The sequence below is a fragment of the Mus caroli genome, chromosome 14, assembly GCF_900094665.2.
Source record: "Mus caroli chromosome 14, CAROLI_EIJ_v1.1, whole genome shotgun sequence".
Lineage (NCBI taxonomy): Eukaryota > Metazoa > Chordata > Mammalia > Rodentia > Muridae > Mus > Mus caroli.
The window spans coordinates 67,376,745-67,395,540 of NC_034583.1; the positions used below are offsets into that span (position 1 = coordinate 67,376,745).

Genomic DNA, 18,796 nt, shown 5'->3' on the forward strand with positions numbered 1-18,796 from the left:
CCTGACGCGAGCGAGGCTTGGAGGAGGTGGCGCCCAACCCCCCCTCCCCTCCCCGCCCCACCGCCGCCGCCGCGGGGACCGGGAGGGACCGCAGCCCGGGAGCGCGGGGCGGGCCTATGGCGCAGCCAATCGGCGCGGCGCCTCCCCGCCTATATGTGGCGCTGGGGCCGGGCGGCCTCCTCTAGAGGAGTGGAGCCGGCAGCCGAGTAGGACTGAGTTGCTGCAGACGCCGGGTCGGGTCACTCGAGCCAGCACCGCCGTTCTCACGCCCCGAGCTGCAGACAGCTAGGCGGTTTTATCTAGTTTGAACCAGGCTGCTGGAGCTTGCTCCCTCCCGCCCTCTCTCTTTTTTTCCACGGGGCTGTTTTTTTAATTTGGCTGCAATTGCATGAAATCCCAATGGTGTAGACCAGTGGCGATGGATCTAGGAGTTTACCAACTGAGACATTTTTCCATTTCTTTCTTGTCGTCTTTGCTGGGAACCGAAAACGCTTCCGTGAGACTTGACAATAGGTAAATGTCAGCTGGGATAGTTGGTTTAAATTGACTCGGAGTAAAATTGACTTGCGGTATTACAGGTACAGGATAGCCATGCGAATTCCTTTGTCCATGCCTAGGGTTACAGAGACATAGATGTTGCTTTTTGAAATGGCCAAAAGATCCTTATTTTCGTAGATCTGGCTCGAGAACAGGCTTTCTTCCATTATGTAATTTAGTCCTTTGTGGCTCCCTAAAATAGGGAAATGCCTGGATAGAGTATGGCTGGTATTTTCTGGAGTCTGATGCATTTTGAAGCGTTTAAGAACACTCAAAATAGGATGCTAGTAACGTCATTCGAATTCAGAGATCTGTCCTTATCCTGGATGTTAAAGATCAATTCCATTTATCGATGATCTCTTTTTTTTTTTATTCTCTCTTCCAGCTCTGGTGCAAGTGTGGTAGCTATCGACAACAAAATAGAGCAAGCTATGGTATGTACTGATTTAAAATTACTTGTACTCAATGTGGGCACTGCACAAAAACCGACATGTCTTGGAAACGACTAGCGCATCCCTTAGCTAAATCCAGACGGTGCTGATTGCTCTTCATACAGTCAGAAATGCCAGCGCTAGCTCGTTCTCTCTCTCCTGCCAGCGTGGAGAGAAGCCACATCCCCCCACGGCTGCCAGGGAAGGAGAAGGGCCCCAGGTTGTGAGCGGGCCCTGCCCTGGACCCATTCACTCTGTGTCGGGATAAGGCAGTGGCCCAGCCTCCTCGTTGCTGGTCTTGGGAGCACCTTCAGCAGTGTGGCTTTACTGGGAACCCTGAAATTTTACTGGGGAGCTGGGAGGGAGGGTGCCCCCCCCAGGGCTGCTGGGGAAGGGGTCCCTAGACCCCACCAGACCCTCTCCGGTGGTGCTGCGGCCGCACAAAGTGGGGGAATGGGAGAAAAGTTTTTTCTTTCTCGGCCTGCGCCTGGATTTCTCCGATTTTTTATTTCCGCCTTGGTCGTTCTTTGTTATTGGAGCAGCGCCTGTGGCTCTTCTCACGGGATTCTCTGCCCACTGTTGCTAGGCAAACTCTGAACCTTTAATTCAGAGCTATAAATAACTCGGGCTCCCATTGGCTACGACGTCTGCCCAGGTTTCTGTGATGTCAGCTTAATCAAGGGGGGGGGGAAGAGAGGTGGAGGGAAGAAAATGCGGCAACACGCTCTGTAGGAACTGGCTGCAGCCGGTGCCAAGGGAGGGAGGAGATGGGAGGGGACGCTCCCTGCGCCTCCGAGAGGGCCTTGGGGGCGGGGAAGCGGCCACTGGGCCTCGGGCCTGGAGGAGAGCGAACACAGGGCCTGAGTCCCCCTGTGTGGTGCGGTTTGCCATCTTGAATTGGAAACTGGACTGTTAGACGTCATTAATGTCTGCAGAGAAAGTCTGGAGACTTTTGGAGAGCTTGGCCACGTATACATTAAACTTAAGTATTGCGCGGTTGTGATTATGCGCAGATTTCCACAAGTGTGCTTTAATGCTCTTTGGAGATTTGGTTAGGGAGAGTCCAGGACCTAGTAAGCTAAAGCCTTTCTTTGCCTCCTGTTTTCAGGATCTGGTGAAAAGCCATTTGATGTATGCGGTGAGGGAGGAAGTGGAAGTTCTGAAGGAGCAGATCAAAGAACTAATAGAGAAAAACTCCCAGCTGGAGCAGGAGAACAATCTGCTGAAGACGCTGGCCAGTCCGGAGCAGCTCGCCCAGTTCCAGGCCCAGCTGCAGACTGGCTCCCCTCCGGCCACCACGCAGCCACAGGGGACCACACAGCCCCCTGCACAGCCAGCATCCCAGGGCTCGGGATCAACCGCATAGCCTCCTAGGCCCCAACAGAACTGGCTGCTGCTGCTGCTGCTGCTGTCTGAACTGAACAGACCGAAGAGATGTGCTAGAGAGAAGCCGCCTCCACAGTCACCCATTTCATTGCTGTCTACGAAAGAGACGTGAGACTCACACGCTGTTCTCGCTTTCTCCCCAGTATTAAGCACTCATATGCTTTTGGCTTGAAGAAATGTACTAGTTGAGTGAATTAAAGGTTAATCAGAGAGTGAGCATGGATGTGCCCTGTGCAACGTGGCAGATGTCTGAGGAATGGTTTAAATGACCCTGAGGAGCTCTGTGCCTTTTCAACCCTCCCCAGCCGCCCACCCTGCTTCCGAGAGCTCGGTGGCTCGCCTGCGTGGGGCTCGCCTGCGTGGGGTTCGGAAAGTGGGCTGCTCCTGGATTCTCCCTTCAAAGAACTCGAGAGGCCAGAAACAAGACTGCAATGGGAGAGGGGGGGGGATGATGCAGTCCTTATACAAAACCGACAACTGTCACCAAAGCTTATAAAACACGATAGTACTGTCCCTCTTTTCTGAACCATCAGAAGACACAAAACTGTTAGTGACACAACGGTGACAGGTAGCTGGGACCTAGGCTATCTTATTATGAAGGTTGTTTTGCTTGTTGTATATTTGTGTATGTAGTGTAACAAATTTGTACCATAGAGGACTGTCTGTAACTACTGTTTAGCTTCTACAGATTGAAATGTAGATGTTCCATTGGCTGTCTGAAAAGGTGTGCCTTGTCCTTCCTAGAGAGATCTACTTAAAAACTGCTTTGTGACAAAAACCACACCTGAAGAAATTTTAAGGATTTGGCCCAGTTAGTCACTCTGTGTAGTCCCGGAATCTAGCTGCTGAAGTCTTGCGAAGTAAACTCCCCGTGACCGATGTCAGTTAAGCTGGTGATACCCGGAGAAGTGGTCAGTTGCTAAGGAAGTGGATTTCCCAGTAGGGGTTTCTGCACCTCACCTGTATAGTCGTTCTCGCATGTCCCCCACACAGTCCCCACTGTATTTACCTGTTCTACTTGTCACCTTTCAATAAAGCATATCAAATGTTGATACACACGTGTTTCTACATGACGCCATTAATACATTCATTTCCACAGCTGCTCTTCATGAAGTCAACAGCAGTTTGCCTAGTAAAGTCTCAGGGCGCTGACACCAGTGCTTTGACTCCAGAAGAGGAGACATTGCTTTGATTGGGAGGGGGGAGGGGGGAGGCAGAAGGGCTCATTCTCTTGTGACTAAGTCACCTCACCCCTCTGGACTGATAAGAGAGAGCATCTTCACTTCCCCTATTTAAAATTCGAGGGTTTATGTAGAGCTTATTTATTCATAGTTACTGAACTGAGAGGGAACAAGCCTGGTTGGTGTGTGAAGGTTAAAGGAAGAGGGACAGGTTCGTTTCCACGTTGACAGCTCTGTTGCCAGAATGAGTTTCTGGCCCCTGGGAGAGTAGTTGTGTTTTGAGACACTCTTCTGGGGGTTGAAAGGATGTATTGGGTTTGAGCTAGGTAGGACCTGGGACTTCTCTCCCTTCTGGGTGATGTGTAAACACAGTGGAACCTAAGGAAGAAGCAGGGGCGTAGCAGGACAGGCTTGGCTCTGTAGTCTGCCCCAGGACCTCGGCAATAGCTCTTGGATGTGGTGGGAGTTGGGTCCATCCTGTGCACCCTCTGAGGGTTACCTAAGTCCTGGGTCCCTCAGTTCTCTAATGCAGAGCTGGAGGAGGTGGGCTGGGGAACAGGACACACATCAGGGCTCACTAGGAAGAATGGCCGGCCAGTAGGCATAGTTTATTAGGGGGAAGGATAAAGCGGTGGTCCTCACTGTAAGCCGATGGCAGTTGCCATGATAACTGGAGGGCAGCAAGAACTTGACAGTGTCTCATACTTAGATCTACATAACTGATCTAATGGGAAGCTTAGATGGTGATTCTCTAAAGAAAACTAGACAGTAGCCATTTCATCTCTTAAATTTTTTCATGTAGCTGTGGAGAATTTAAAGTCTCCATCCTTGATGAATTAAATAGACATTATTTTGACTAATATGAAATCTCACAAGATTGTGGTGTCTTGATATGTGGAATAGTAATGAATTATTAACATCAAGAGATATATTTTTATGGCCTTTCCTCACCTTTGTAAATTCAGAACAGTTTTACTGACTGCTATTTAAACATCTAAGTTGATTTCTAAGCACATCTTATTGCTAACTTACAAACCTAACTAGGCACCCTGGGCCCGTGGGTCACTATGGAGTTGATAGAGTCACACTTCACCTGCCATGGAGCAGGAGTGACTTCTAAAGCCGAAGGAGATCTAGTGTGAGCACTGGGTGTTCGTGACATCGCTGCAGGACAGACCCAGGCACAGTGCCGGAGAGACGACGGCACCATGTGGTTCTAAGAATGCCTGCTTTCTGCTTCAAATTAACAATGTTCAGAATTCAGGAGCTGTGCTTTTGGGTTTCGCATACTTTAAAAATAATTGTGATGAATACAGCGTGCCTGAAATCGGGTTTATATTTGCTCAGGAAACATATAAAAGTTAATTATAACCATAATTAGGAATGAAAATGAATTTCAATGCAGGCACTACTGTCCCTCAGGCTGAGTGAAATACAAGATGAAGCCTTGTGCAGTGACAGCCTTTAGCTGTCCATTTCCCATCCATTCAGACAGTAATCACAGCAGTAAGATCAGACACAAGCAGAAAATGAAATTTCCTCCCAGGTAAAATCGTTTGCAAATACTGCCTACCAACAGAACTGGGGAGCAGATTGTGCCATGAGGTTCCTGCTCTGGTGTGTGGGAGAAAGACACTAGCCGACTGTGCCTGAGGTGCTGTGGAAACCGGCTGTTTGATCTTTGGAGGGAACAGGAATCCACAGACCCACCTCCCCATTCATGAAGTCACTGGGTGAGAGCTTTCAAGACCCATAACTTGGCTAAACTTCAGCTCAAATTAGAAAAGCCCTTCTCATGGAGACTGGGCACAGGGTCTTAGAATGCTGTGTTAGTTTCTTCAGAGAATATCAACGAGTATCTTCAACCTGCCCAAGATCCATCTCTGCCAATTGTGTGTGTTTGTGTGTGCGTGTATGTTTGTGTGTGTGTGTATGAACCCCGGGGTGAGGGGGGATGATAGGTAGACAGACAGACATCTTTAAGAGCTCTAGTTAAGGCTGTGGAAATACATGCCTGTAGATCCAGCTGAAGCAAGATCTTGAGTTCAAGGCCATCCAGTGCTACATAACAAGACATTTCTCAAAATTAACAAACAAAAAAAAGTATTGCTAAACGAGAAGCCATGTCTCTTGATAGGATGGCCCTACCCCCACCTTCTCTAGTCAACCCAGGGACCAAGATTGTGACTGTGGATGTGTGTGCTACAAGACTGTGTAGTTCTCAAAACCAATTCTCTGAGTTTCCAGGGACAACATACATTGCAGTGAAGATGGTCTCCGTTGCTTCATAAGTGCTCCGTGTCTTTCCTTAAGCAGGACTGCTGTGACGACCTGTTGTGACAAACGGCCACACTGGTTGGCTGGGGTCTTCCCAGAAGGTAGCACTCAGTTCTAAACACTGTACCACTGTCCAGTGCAAACTGGGACAAGATGGTTGTCTTAGATCCATTGTTGTCTTCTTCCCTGTCCCTGCCTTGGAGTTAGGTATCACTTTGAGACTTGGGTTTCCTTCCTGGTGAGTGAGTGCTGAAGGATTTGAATTCTGCCAAATTGGCCTAGAAGAAAATCATTTTCAATGATCCTCTGGGTCTCCACCCATCTGCAAATGAAGACCTAGTGCCCATGGAGGTGAGGCACTTGCCATCCTTCATGAGGGAATGACCAAAGCAGAAGGCCCTGCCCTGCTGCCCTGAGTCAGGAAGCACAGCCCTAGAAGCAAGCATGGGTCACCATGGAGCATTTTAGAATCTTCTGCCTGGGATGCTAAGGAGGAAATGAGTATCCCGAGGTCCGTGGCTTCTGACGAACACTTTAAACTATGCAGTGGGTGAGCCATCGGGGGTGGTGGAACTTTCGGGAGTCGGAGATCCGTACTACAAAGTGGCAAACCATTCGGTAGAACTCTGGTCTGTGGTGATGGAGCCTGCCAGCCGGGCGCTTTGAAAACGTGCACCACTGAGAGGCCTTTCGGTGGTAAAAAGTAGACCACAATGTTACATCTCCTGTTTCGGAGAAGATAGAGCAGGGTACTGCTGCTCTGTAAGTAGAAAGAAGAGAGAATAAATAGTGCAAGAAACTTGGGGCTGTCCAGTGTTGGACCAGCCCATTGCTTCTGGATACCACCCTGAGGGCAGTAAATACTGAAGTATTACCCAGTGTCGTGGGGGCCAAGATGACCAGTGTTCTCCCTTTAGCAAAGAGCAGGTTCGAAGTGTTTGGCTCCTGGGGTGTGTCTTTGTTTTAGATCAGTGGTTCTCAGCCTGTGGGTACCGATCCTCAGGGGTTGTATATCAGGTCTGCCGCATATCAGACATTTACATTATGATTCATAACAGTAGCAAAGTTATGCTTATGAAGTAGCAACTAGATAATCTTAGGGCTTGGGATTATCACAACACGAGGAACTGTGTTCAGGTGTCACACCATTAGGAAGGTTGAGAGCCACTGTTTCAGATGATGTCTTTCTGATGGTCCCTGTGCCCCTAATGGTTAGGAAGAGGACGAAATGAATGAAAACTGGGCATGTACAGAAGTTTACCCAGTGCGTTGACTATAAAGGGAGAAAGGAGATGCCCACTGGTTTTTCCAAGGAGTTTCATTGTCGAGGAAGACAAGCCAATCCAGACTTAAATATTGTCACAGCAAAACCTTTCAATGAGACTGGGTCTCATGTACTCAGACTTATGAGTATATTAAAGATGACCTTGAACTCTTTCTGCCTCCTGCCACCTGAGTGCTGAGATTATAGGCAGGTGCCAGCACACCTAGTTTATGCAGCACTGAGGATCAATCCCAGGGCTCCCTGGGTACTAAGCAAACAAGTACTCTACCAACTGAGCACAAGTACTCTACCAACTGAGCTATGTGCCCGACCCTTAAGGGAATTTTGAGTTTGACTCGGAAGAAACGAAAATAACACATGAGAAGAGTAATCTTTGGCATAGTTATCAAAATCCTTGCCTCCCTATGTGGTGGGGATGAAATATTTTTCTAATCGTTTAGAAAAATATTATGCAGCGAGAATTGCCTGGATAAAGTCATAATGTGTAATTCAGTTTGGGAAATACCACAATCAGCTGTCAGTCTGGGGGTCCTTGGATCATCTCGAGACCGGTGGCCAGATCTGCCTTTCAGATATGCTCTTATTAACGTGAATTTGTGGCATTCCTCCTGTCTTGAGTCTAATTCTCTCTGACAGTCCCCAGCCCCTGCCAAGTCAGGAGTACTGTTCCCTTGGACCAGGCCTGAGAATTCAGCCACCACAGCCCTCCACTCTTGCTAAGGCACGGTGGCAGCCTCCACCATCAACCGTTGTTACTTGCCACTCACTCATCCAGTCAGTACCTGCTACAGACAGGCATTTGAAATTGTATTCTAAAAGCCTAATTATACCAGCTAATTATTTTTTTATTAAAAATAAATAAATAAAAATTATTTTGAGGTGGAGTGCATGCTATTCCTACGTTTGGTGGTCAGAGAACAACAGTGGGGGTTGGTCCCCTCCTGCTGTGTGGGAATAGAGTTTATTACTCAGGTCATCGGGCTTGGCAACGAGAACCTTTGCCCAACTGAGTCATCTCATCAGCCCTAATAGCTGCTCCTTAAAATTTTGTGGCTGAATCATATAATGGTTCATATGATTTGACCTCTTAAAGAAGAAAACTTAGATCCTGTTGTTGTGACTATCGGGCGGGCTTTTGGTTTGCTGCTTTGGTCTAAGCACTTGGAGCTGAGCAGGACTGGATGCTCAGAAGTCAAGGTTGGGAAAGCAGAGGAGGGAGACTTACAGGATCCACAGACGGAGATATCAGAAGGCAATGGCCTGTGATCCCAAAAGCAAATCCGAACTTTGAAGTTCTCCTGGTAGCGCCTACATGCAGGTGACAACTCCCAAAGCTAATGCCCTGGAGACTGTGCTCTAGGCTGGGCAGAGGACAGGATGGGATTGGATGAGCCAGTACTGCACAGATCCAGGAAGTGGGGCTGCATGGGTGCCTAGGACGACAGTGTGTGATTTGTCTCAAAGGCTCTTCGGGGCCAGCACACAGGGACACACAACAGGACCAAGAGTAGGAGAGCTACCGAGCTCCACCCTGTCCTCTGCCTTGAAAAGGGACAACTCTCAGAGGGGTGGCGTCACTTATGCATGCTCATGTGCTCACAGGCAGCTCTAAACCAACTTGGATTAAAGAGAAGCGTTGAAGAGAGGAGAAGCACACGTTAAAGAGAAGCATTGAAGAGAGGAGAAGCACAGGCTCACTTGGTCCTTCCTCCACTGCCTTATTTTAGCTCAGGATAGCTTTTAGGTACTTGGTCAGCAATGTGGGTATGGCTTGGTACTCCTGTCAAACAACTTCTTTGTCACTGACATGTGATAGCTGTTGTGAATTATGAGACCAGGGGACATGGAGGGGCGATGGGATCCTTGGGGCCTGGGTGTTGGACATTGAGGATCATGAAGAGCTTCTGAAAGAGGCCACGAGTGGAAAGATGGCAGGGGAACTAAGCAGAAGGGGACATTGTCTGTGGCAGAGTAGAGGGGGGTGGGGTAGCGTGAACACGGAGTTGGCCTGAGAAGGAAATGCCCCGTCGGGGAGGATTTGGGAGTGTGAGAGCAAGGTCTCAAAATCAAGTTCCGCATAGGCGGAGAGGAGAGAGAGGCCTTGGAGAAAGAGTAGCAGTTTTGCTCCTGGGAGCTGCAAATCTGTCTATGGAGAAGAATCTGTTTGCTAAGAATTGGAGGAAAGGGAGCCGGGAGTGGATGAGCTGGGGTCTGGGTTGAAGGGGGGGCTCGTTCCTCTTCACTAGACAACCCAGAAGGCTCAAGATCCCAGAGGCAAGTCAGACTCGGGTGAATAACGACAATTGGAAGTGACAGAGCAAAAATCTGCAGGGGAGGGGCAGGAGAGAGAGAGCGAGAGGGGGGAAGGGATTAACTTCCTCTGGGAATGATGGGGGGGGTGTAGGCTGCAGAGGAATGTGGAGGATTTTGACAGAAGGGGTTGGGAGTCACAGAGTGATGGGAAACTCTGGGGGTTCGGAAACATTAATTATTCTGATAGACTGTACACCTTAGGGAGGGAGTGTCCGTGGATTTCAAAGCAATGAGCAGCTAGCTGAATTTGAGTTTTCCCTGATTTTTCAGAATGGAGGTTCCTTCCTTTCAGCTGAGAGAGTCGGACAGGTTGCCGAGTGCGCTATGCTTCAGCAGTTTGTAGATAGATACTAAAGTGTCAGTTGAATGTCTGGGGAAGGGAACTGAAGGGCCACTACCAAGACTTGTTTAAAAAATAAAAAATCTGGGCACCCAAAACAGAAAACTTTCACCCACAAAACCCCAAACTTAGGTTTCTTAGCCAAGGCTCCTTTTTTTTTTTTTTTTTTTTTTTTTTGCTGTGGCCCCGCCCCCTGGTGTCTATGAAACCCACATAACTTCTTCAAATTTTCTAGGTAAAGAGACGACACAGAGGACTAAAAGAGAACTTTTGTTCTGAAATACAGTTAGCACAATATTTTAAGAAATAAAGTTTATGGTTCTAGGAATCCTTGTTTATTAACACACTAAATAACAAGGTCTAGGAGCAGGTTTCAATAATGACTGTAATTTTGAAGCAGTAATGGGTTTAATGACATTTTCAACCACCTGACACAACTGTCACCGATCTGAAAATAGTGATGTTGTTCCCAGAGACCACTGGAGATGTGGTTGTGGCAATGTATGGTGCTGAAGGAGACACTGGCAAAGATCAATGTAACCGAGACGTTTTTTTTTTTCCCCCATCCACATTGATGCAGCTGCTGAGTTCCAGAGTTGGTGATGAGCCAGGCTGACCATCTTCAGCATCCTTGGCAGCTGTCATTTTGAAGGTCACAGGTGGTCATGAGGAAGAGGCACCCTTGAGATGGGGCCCCTGGGAGCTTGCCACAGGAAGCATTGAGCCTGGGGCTCACTGAGGAAGCTAGGCTGACCAGCCAGCTATCCCAGGGATCTTCCGTTTCCTCCTCCCCGCAGTGGGATTCTAAGCATGCACCTGGCATTTTCTTCTGGGTTCTAAGGATTATATTCATGTCTTCATGGCTGTACTGACTGAGCTATCTCCCGGGCTCCCAGTCAGTGCTTTAAAAAACAAAAACAACAAAAAAAAAAACAACAACAATGAAGTAAACAGAAAACCAAAGACGTCACTCACAATATAATTGCAAAACCTACACAACCAAATGCTACTGGGATCCAAAAGAGAACCAGAATACCAGAGCATACCAGAAAACTTGACGTGTGTTGGGACCAATGCCCGCAGCACTGCGAACACTGCCTCTCTCCTTACAGGGATTCATGCACTGTCACCTTCTGCTCCTCTGACGTTCTGGCAGAGAGCAGGCATTGTGTGACAGTCTAGAAGAAGAGGAGCAGCATGGAGAGGAAAAAGAGGAAGAAAGGAAGGGAAGGCAGGTGGACAGGACAGAAGAGGAAAGAAAGGGAAATAAAGAAGGGACTAGAGGGGAGGGAGAGAAGAAGGTGAGGGAGAGCTGGGGTGGGAGAGAAGGAGGGGGAGGGAGGAGAGAAGACAAGGAACAGGAAAGGTGCCACAAGAGAAGGGAATGTCTGGGTGTGATAGGATTCTTCCCTGGTTGACAGCAGCAAGTCTGGGTGTCCATGCAGAGAGCTCCCTCTCCCAGTTTGCAAGGACACTCATCCCAGGCTTCCATTGTGGCTGGATGAGGAGTTTTTCCTGCCTTCAGACCACCCCAAATACCTTCCTCTCCACCCCGTGGAGGTTTGAATGAGAATGGCTCCAGCGTAATTGAATGCTTACTCATCAGGGAGTGGCATTACCTGGGAAGAGATAGGAGGCGTGACCTTGTTGGTGTGGCCTTATTGAAGGAAATGTCCCTGGGAATGGGTCACTGAAGTTTCAAAAGCCAGACCCTGGCCAGGGTCTTTCTCTTCCTGCCGCCCTCCCTCAGAACTGGCTGAAGAACACTAGCTACTTCTCTAGCTGCGTGCCGCCATGTTCCCTGTCATGGGGTTAAAGGGACTGAATCTCTGAAACGGTAAGCAGGCCTGAACTAAATGCTTTCTTTTATAAGCACTGCCGTGGCCACCGTGTCTCTTCACAGCGATGGAACACCAAGACAACCTCCTTCACTCCGGGAGAGGCAAGGGTGGTAGGCTTTGAAGTGTTTGTCAGGGTCCAGACAACTCCAGGCAAGGAGCGCAGGGGCACCGCTGATAAGACCTTAGCCCTCTGGAGTCTCCTAACCTGCTAACGTCAGATGTCTGGAATTCCTGATGTGGTACTTTGCTCGCATGAGAAACCGCTCCCAGAGATTGTTTGCATCTTAAGAAGAAACATTTTAGTACCTTCATCCTCTGCTCCACAAATATTTACTAAGCATCTTCATCGGAGACAGTAAATGGCTTGTGGCTCCTTGTACCCTTAGGACGCCTGTGCTCCATTGTCAAAAAGCAGATTCCAGCTGTTTTCCTCTGTGTGGTTAAAGGGAGGTCCTTAGATAAAGTAGATGGATTGTGAGAGGAGGAATCTATGTCTCAGCTCAGTGGATGCTGCTCTGGGGTGATGCCCAAATGGAAGGACCCCAGAGGGACTATGGTGGGCACAGTAGTAAAGGCCATGGGCTCTGCAGGAGTGACCTGGGCTCACAGACATGGGACAGATCAGTAGGCTTTCAAGCCTGTGTTAAGACTCTTCAGAGAAACACCCAATAGAAGATACTCAGAGGTGATTTATAATGGAAACTGGCCACACAATTAGGGATGCCAGAGTTCTCCACCATCTTCTATCTAGAGAACAGGGAGAGTTGGTGATTCTCACCGAGTTCCCAGACGCAGGAACTACAAGCCCCAGGTTGGGACAGGGTGGATATGTCCCTCAAGGACAGAGCAAACTACTTGTTTCCACCATGTCTTTGTTCTGTTCAGACCCTCAGTGGACTGGATGGTACCACCAGGTTTATCAGCCAGATGCTGAGCTCTTTCCAGAAACTACTCAGAGACACGCCCAGGACCAACTCTTCATCAGTTCTCTGGCTATCTTCTAGCTCAGTCCAGTTGACACGTGAGATTAACTATCACACCTTCACCTGTATCTAAAGAGTTCTTTTGGGGGCTGGGGGTTGGTCCAAGCAAGCATGATGATCTGAGCTCAAGCCCCAGCACCCATGTCACAAGCTGGGCGTGGTGATGCATGCATTGGGGAGGCAGAGACAGAGAGACTCCAGAGGCCCACCAGCCAGCCAGCTAGCCTAGCTGAATTAGTGAGCCCAGGACCCTGGGAGAGACCTTGTCTCAAAAAGTAAGGTAGACAGTTTCTAAGGACCAACACCTGAAGTTGAACTCTGGCCTCCACACACATAAGAATGTGTCTTTATATACATACACATATACATGTACACACAGGAACAGACATGCACATTCTCTCTTTCTCTCTCTCTCCCCACACATGCCCACACCACATCACAGGCACATAGACATATAGACATACAGACACACACACACACACACACACTCCTCTTATGTAACTACTCTATAGTCTGTGTAGCCCTGACCACCCTCAGACAATTTCTGCTGCCTGGAAGAAGACAGGAAAGCAAACAACTGTAAGTGGAATGCAGTGAGGAGAGCTGGAGCCAAGAAGGCCACAGCAGCTAAACTGAGGGGCTGGGGAGAGGGCAGAGGTCTGCGCAGAAGGAAGAGTGTAAGAGCAGAGCCCTGTAAAATAGCGCTGCTGAGTTTGGGAACAGGGTCCTGCGGCCAAAACTGGTCACCGCAGGAATCCAGTAGCAGGGCAGGCAACAGGCTCTGAGGGCCACCAAAAGAGCTGACAGACAGACAGACAGACAGCATTTGCTCAGACTCACCTTTAGAAGTCCTGTGTTGATAAGGTGGGCCAGGTGGAGTGAAGACAAGGGTTTCAGTAGGAAGCCATACCTGACTGACACTGTAGTACAGAAAACTGGGAGATTAGCTATGTGAGGTTGTGGCCTGTCTGAAAGGAAGGAGCAGCCCTGAGATTTGAGGGGTAATGGGCCTAGGTAGGATGTGAAGGTAAAGAAGGGAGCCAGGATGACTGTGTTCTACCAGGCAAGCTGAGCGTGGATGGGGGAGGATGAGGCTTGGGATTGAGATGGTTCTGGGAAAGCCCTGGGGGAGCCCAGTGGACACTGGGATTGGGGGTTGAAGCTCAGGAGGGAGGTCAGACCAATTCTGAGTCAGGGTCAAACTTAAAAGATTCTGTTGTCACGTGAAAGGGACCCACTGTAGAGCTAGAGGCAGGCAGAGGGGCCATTCTTGTGCAAGTTCCTACAGCGCTGGGGAATTGGTTTTCTTTCATCATGTCTGTTTCTTCCACTGTCAAAGGTAGATGGCTGATGCTTGTGGTGAAGGTCACACCGGATGGTGCATGAGGAAGCTCAAGGAAGGTTAGCTGCTGACTGGAACTCTTCACAGCTGAAGGTTGTGATGGCTGGAGTGGCCCAGGAGTAGGCAGCCGGAGTAGGGAGAAGCCTGGGACACCTGGGACACCTGGGACCGTGAGCAAGTAAGATGCTCTCTCTCTCCTGGGGCTTGGGGTATAGTCAGTTGGTGGAGTGTTTGCCTAGCATACTTGGTGCCCAGGGTTTGATCTCCAACATCACATAAAACACAACTATGATCTAGCTTTTGGGAAGGAAGTGGAAGTAGGAAGATGAGAAGTTTCAGGCCACTCTCAGCTACACAGCAAGTTTGAGGCCAGGCTGGGCTGCAAGAGACCCTGTCTCTCAACAACAACAACAACAACTTTAAAATAATTAAATAAAAAGAGTGTTCTCTCAGTTTACTACTGAGCCAAACTGATGACTAAAAGACTGTAGCTCAAAATCTTTTAAAAATAAATTCTCACCTCTTCTATTGAAATACATTCAATAGCTTAGTTTTAGAAGCAAGCCAAATGAAATATACTCTCTGCACTTTTAGATGAACGGAGCCACACTCTAAGCACCACAGGGTATGTTTCCAAGGGATGTGGCAACCTCCACTGAGAGAGGACCTTTCTGGTAATCAGCTGTGTGACTTTGAAGAGCCACCAGCTCCGAGCCTGCGCTAAGCTCTCTGTAATGTTGATTTTCTGACTAGATGGAAATCTAGCTCGAAAGCCTGTTTCCAAGTATTTGGTTGGACTTGAGAGAGCAATGAGGGCTCTGGTTGTAAGGGATGTCTGTATGCCAGCAGAGAAGGTTCCATCCGCAGCAGGCCCAGAGCCTGCACAGTCAGGGCTGGAGGTAGGGCAGAACAAAGGTGCTCTGTCCAGGAGTTGGGGGCCTGGGTTCTGTTTCTAACTGGTTCTGAGAGTTCATGGGTGGTCCCAAGCTCCATGACCACAATGGACACCTGCACTAGTGGTTACCCTCATGTTTACAATAGACTGGGGAGAGAGGAGTTGAACAACGTTTCATAATGAATGAGATGTCTTTTTAAAAAAGACAAGTTAGTAGATTTCTGTTAACCTTGGTTTCTTCCACAAAACAGGGTTCTGAATGTGTGTCTCGGGGTCTATGAGAGTAAATATGCTAAAGTATCATCTATTATGCTATATAACACACATACTATACATACACAAATACATACATATACTGGGGCATAAAGAGATATTCAGAGCACAGCACGAGTCATTGGGGAAGGGGATAAAATGAGAACAGAAGGGATCATGAGTCTCCTACGTACATACCCAGTCTCACAATGGCTGCTAGGCCAGTGGCTTCCAAATGGTCAGTGAAAGAAGAAAATAAAATCCACTTGGGCTATCCTTTCTGGCTTAAAATTTGTCAATGGCTTACTTAACTATAGCAAACGCCTTCCTCCTCACAGGTTCTTTCTCAAAGCCCCTCACACAGACCCTCATCCTCTGGATCATGGAGAACTGAAGGAAAGCTCTTCCCTGCTGAGACAACTGTTTCTCTGCTCAATTCACCCAACCTTTTCCTTAGGGAGCTTCCTGTGGTCCAAGGTGGGCTGACCAGCATCACTCTGTGGAAGTGTCCTGTGGGGTTCATCTCCTTTCAAACTGTGGGTCCTCCATCTCTCCAGCCTCTGCTTCCTCTCACCCATCATGCTCCACGCAGAAGACAGAACCCCATCCTGCCTGCTGAAGAGGCAGGGTGCGAGGAGTAGATCTGAGAGCTTGCTGTCTGGAGATCTGTTGGGTCTCCCCCCCCCCCCGCCCCAATGCGTCTTCAAAGAGGACACAGCACCCAGTAGCAGCCAGGTGTTGGATTGAGTAAATGGTGACCCAAGAGAAACCAAAACGGTGGCTACTAAGGCAGGGCTCCCTGGAGAAAACCTCTGGAGAGGTAGAAGACGAGGTGGGAATCCACTGATGAGAAAAACAGTGAGCTCTAGGTCAATTACTGACAATTTACCTAGGGCAGATGAGGAGATGTTGTCTATTGCGGCTTCACATAACACTCATAAAAACTAGTGATATTGTTGGAAGCAAGTTGAGCCCTGAAAAGAGAAAGCTGAAGGTGGCACAGATCTGTGACATCCAGACACATTCTCCGGGGGAAAGGTTACAAAGTTACTGGGCTAGTGACTAATCATGAGTCATCCCCAGAGTAAACAGATAACAGGCAAGAAGGTTACATGGTGACAATTCAGAGACCACTGAACTGTGAAGATTGTGTGGGGTCTCTCAGGCTAAGCACTTTCAGAATGCCGGGAAGCCATGGTAACCCTCACAAACATTCCACAGGCAGTGATTGTGACCGCCAGTCTCTCTTCCCCCACTCCCAGATTGGAATGTACTTTGAAACAGTGGGACCATGTTCTCTTCTTAACTCTTCCCATCCTCTGTTCCAGAGTCTTCAACAACTCCTTTCTTGAGTTCACAGGATTACCTGGGACTTAGGACGTCATGGTCCACTTCATGATGAAACTCTGAATTGGAGGTCCTCTAAAAAGAGTTATTCACTTGTGGCTACATCTCCAAGTCTGTTAAAGGGGAATCCCGAGCCTACATGAAAAGAGATTTATAGTACAGAAAACTGTGCATTTAACTCCTCACCCCATAACTATGGCTTCCTTACCCACAGACCCAATCAACCAATACAACAGAATGTATTTGGACAAAGCATTGCAGCCACAGTGAACATGTATAATTTTTTTTTTTTTTTTTGGTCATGATCCCATAAACGATGAAGTATAACAACAGAATAGTATTTGCACCGTGTGAAGCTTGATAGGGTCTAGATATCCTTTAGCACATGTGAGAAGATGTAATGAATCATAAGAAAACACTAAGCCATTTTATGTAAGAGACTTAAGCAGCTATGGACTCTGCTATCTACTGGAGCAGGGGTTCCTGGAACTAATCTCCAGGAAGGTGCGGGATAATTAAACTGCACATGAGTCAGGATTGGGAAATGCTTGGTTAGGAAATCCTTAGAGCCTCCCAGCTATGTTCACGAACATGTATCATGGTGCCTTTCTTTGGGCTGGCTCAGATGGAGTTCCATTGTGTACCTCTTTATCTTCCTAGAGAAATGGGGGAGCTGAGTATATGCTTTCAGGGGGACTAAGGAGAATGAGACCCTCTGCATGTCCCAAACATTCACTCCCAAGCCAACCCTTGCTACTCGTTCTACACTCTTTCTTCATTCACTTTGCTGAGTTCTGATACCCATGTGTCTCCCACAAGCTTCTATTCCATCTGGGACTTGTACCCTTCCAATCTTGTTCACAGAACTCTCAGGCCAAACTTTCTGAAGATCATATGTGTATCACCCCCGGGTGTGATTCTTAACACACATCTGTATGGTTACCACCTGGCTCAAAAGACTTTCATGATCTGACCTAGGCCCATGGTTATAGCCTAGCTTAGTGACATTTGTCCTCCCTCAAGTATCTTAGGCTCTCGGCAGGACACATACCCCGCCAAGTCCTTTCTCATTTCCATCTTACCACACCCACACTTTCCTCTACATGGGGAGCTAGGACAGACACTCAAACTCACTCAGAAGGAGACCATATTAACCCATACACAGTAAATGCCAGCTCTAGTTTCAACTCTGAGGCTTTGTCCCCAGGATGAACTACCGGGGATTGGTGAGATCTTTTGGGGACTACTGGGAGGTCCTTATGTCATTGAAGCTATGTCATTGAAGGAGATCATAGGAACCTAGTCCTCCAGCCTCCTGACCATCAGGTGGGCAGATTAGCTCTGCTTCCTGCTTCAGTCATCATGCATTGCTTTACCCCAGGCACAAAGCACAGGTGCCAATCAATCATGCAATAGAAACTCTAAAACCCTGAGCCATAAAGAGAGCTCTTCTCTCTTCAAGGTGGTTATCCCAGGTCTTGTAACAGAAAGGTAACACAAGACTCAAACACAAAGTAGCTCAGCGTGTAAAACACATCCCAGCCAGAGGCACCTCTATCCTGCCCTGAGTTTCCCTTAGGAAACCATGTGTGAAGCTTTTTTCCAGAGACGGGAGATAGTAGTTGTAACTTTACATTCTCTTAGTGTCCTGTATTGGTGACAGTCTCTGTTGTGTGTCTTCCCACACAGGCTGGGCTCTGAATGTGGCTTTCTTCACTTGTCCTCTCTAGTCTTTTCCTGCTCATCACATTCTGGGGGTGGCTCTGTGTTTGTAGGCTTTCCCACCCTGCCCTTTGCTCTCCTCACATTAAACAGTCAGAGTAAACCACTGGCTTCCGCCAGTCTCCTCGCTGAACACTGGCTTTTATTCCACTTTATCATCCCAGGACCTAGCTCAGTGCCTCCTATATCACAGGCATTCCATAAATTAGGGAAATAGGGAATGATTAAGCATTGGCTGGATATGTTTTAAAAAATACGATATGAAAGATGAGGCATAGTAAGTACTATATGAAAAATGAACTGGGAAACTTTCAAAAAATTTTGACTAAGACTCACAGTAAGAGATATCATACTGCAATGTAACACACACACACACACACACACACAGGTTGAGAAGCTGAGGAGAAAGGGCTTATCTTTGCTATGTGAGATACAGTGTAATTTTTTTTAATTTAATTTTGCTCCATTTCAGTTTTCAATTAACTTCTCATTATAGAGTGTTAAAATGATTTCATAGCTTACAAGCCAATTCAACCTACAGTTTAGAAAGCATTGGCTTGGACGCCTTTGTGAGTCCCCCCATCAGAGAGAACTCACCAGCCCAGCCTCATTAGTAGCATCTTAATGGTGATGCGTTTAATGAGAGTTGGTGTCATTGCCAAAA

The 18,796-nt window shown here is 48.0% G+C and overlaps 1 protein-coding gene and 1 long non-coding RNA gene across 6 annotated transcripts in view; one reads left to right on the plus strand and one right to left on the minus strand.

Moving 5' to 3' along the window:
* The window catches only part of Tsc22d1 (TSC22 domain family member 1), a 91,422-nt gene extending 88,014 nt beyond the window's left edge, over positions 1-3,408 (plus strand). For 4 of the 5 annotated variants that reach the window (XM_021181801.2, XM_021181805.2, XM_021181804.2 and 1 more), the window contains exons 2-3: positions 923-971; positions 2,077-3,408. In XM_021181801.2, coding sequence (XP_021037460.1) covers positions 923-971; positions 2,077-2,334 — 307 coding nt within the window. In that variant the 3' untranslated portion in view covers positions 2,335-3,408. Of the gene's footprint in view, positions 1-168; positions 514-922; positions 972-2,076 lie in introns of those variants that run through there. The other variant, XM_021181802.2, reaches the window with a different exon arrangement.
* Positions 3,409-10,126: 6,718 nt separating this feature from the next.
* LOC110309769 lies at positions 10,127-16,269 on the minus strand. Its single transcript, XR_002379739.2, has 4 exons — positions 15,953-16,269; positions 13,415-13,494; positions 11,898-12,023; positions 10,127-10,652 (listed from the first exon to the last, which is right to left on the minus strand). It is a non-coding gene; the product is annotated as an uncharacterized LOC110309769 (long non-coding RNA).
* Between the last annotated feature and the right edge of the window lie 2,527 nt (positions 16,270-18,796).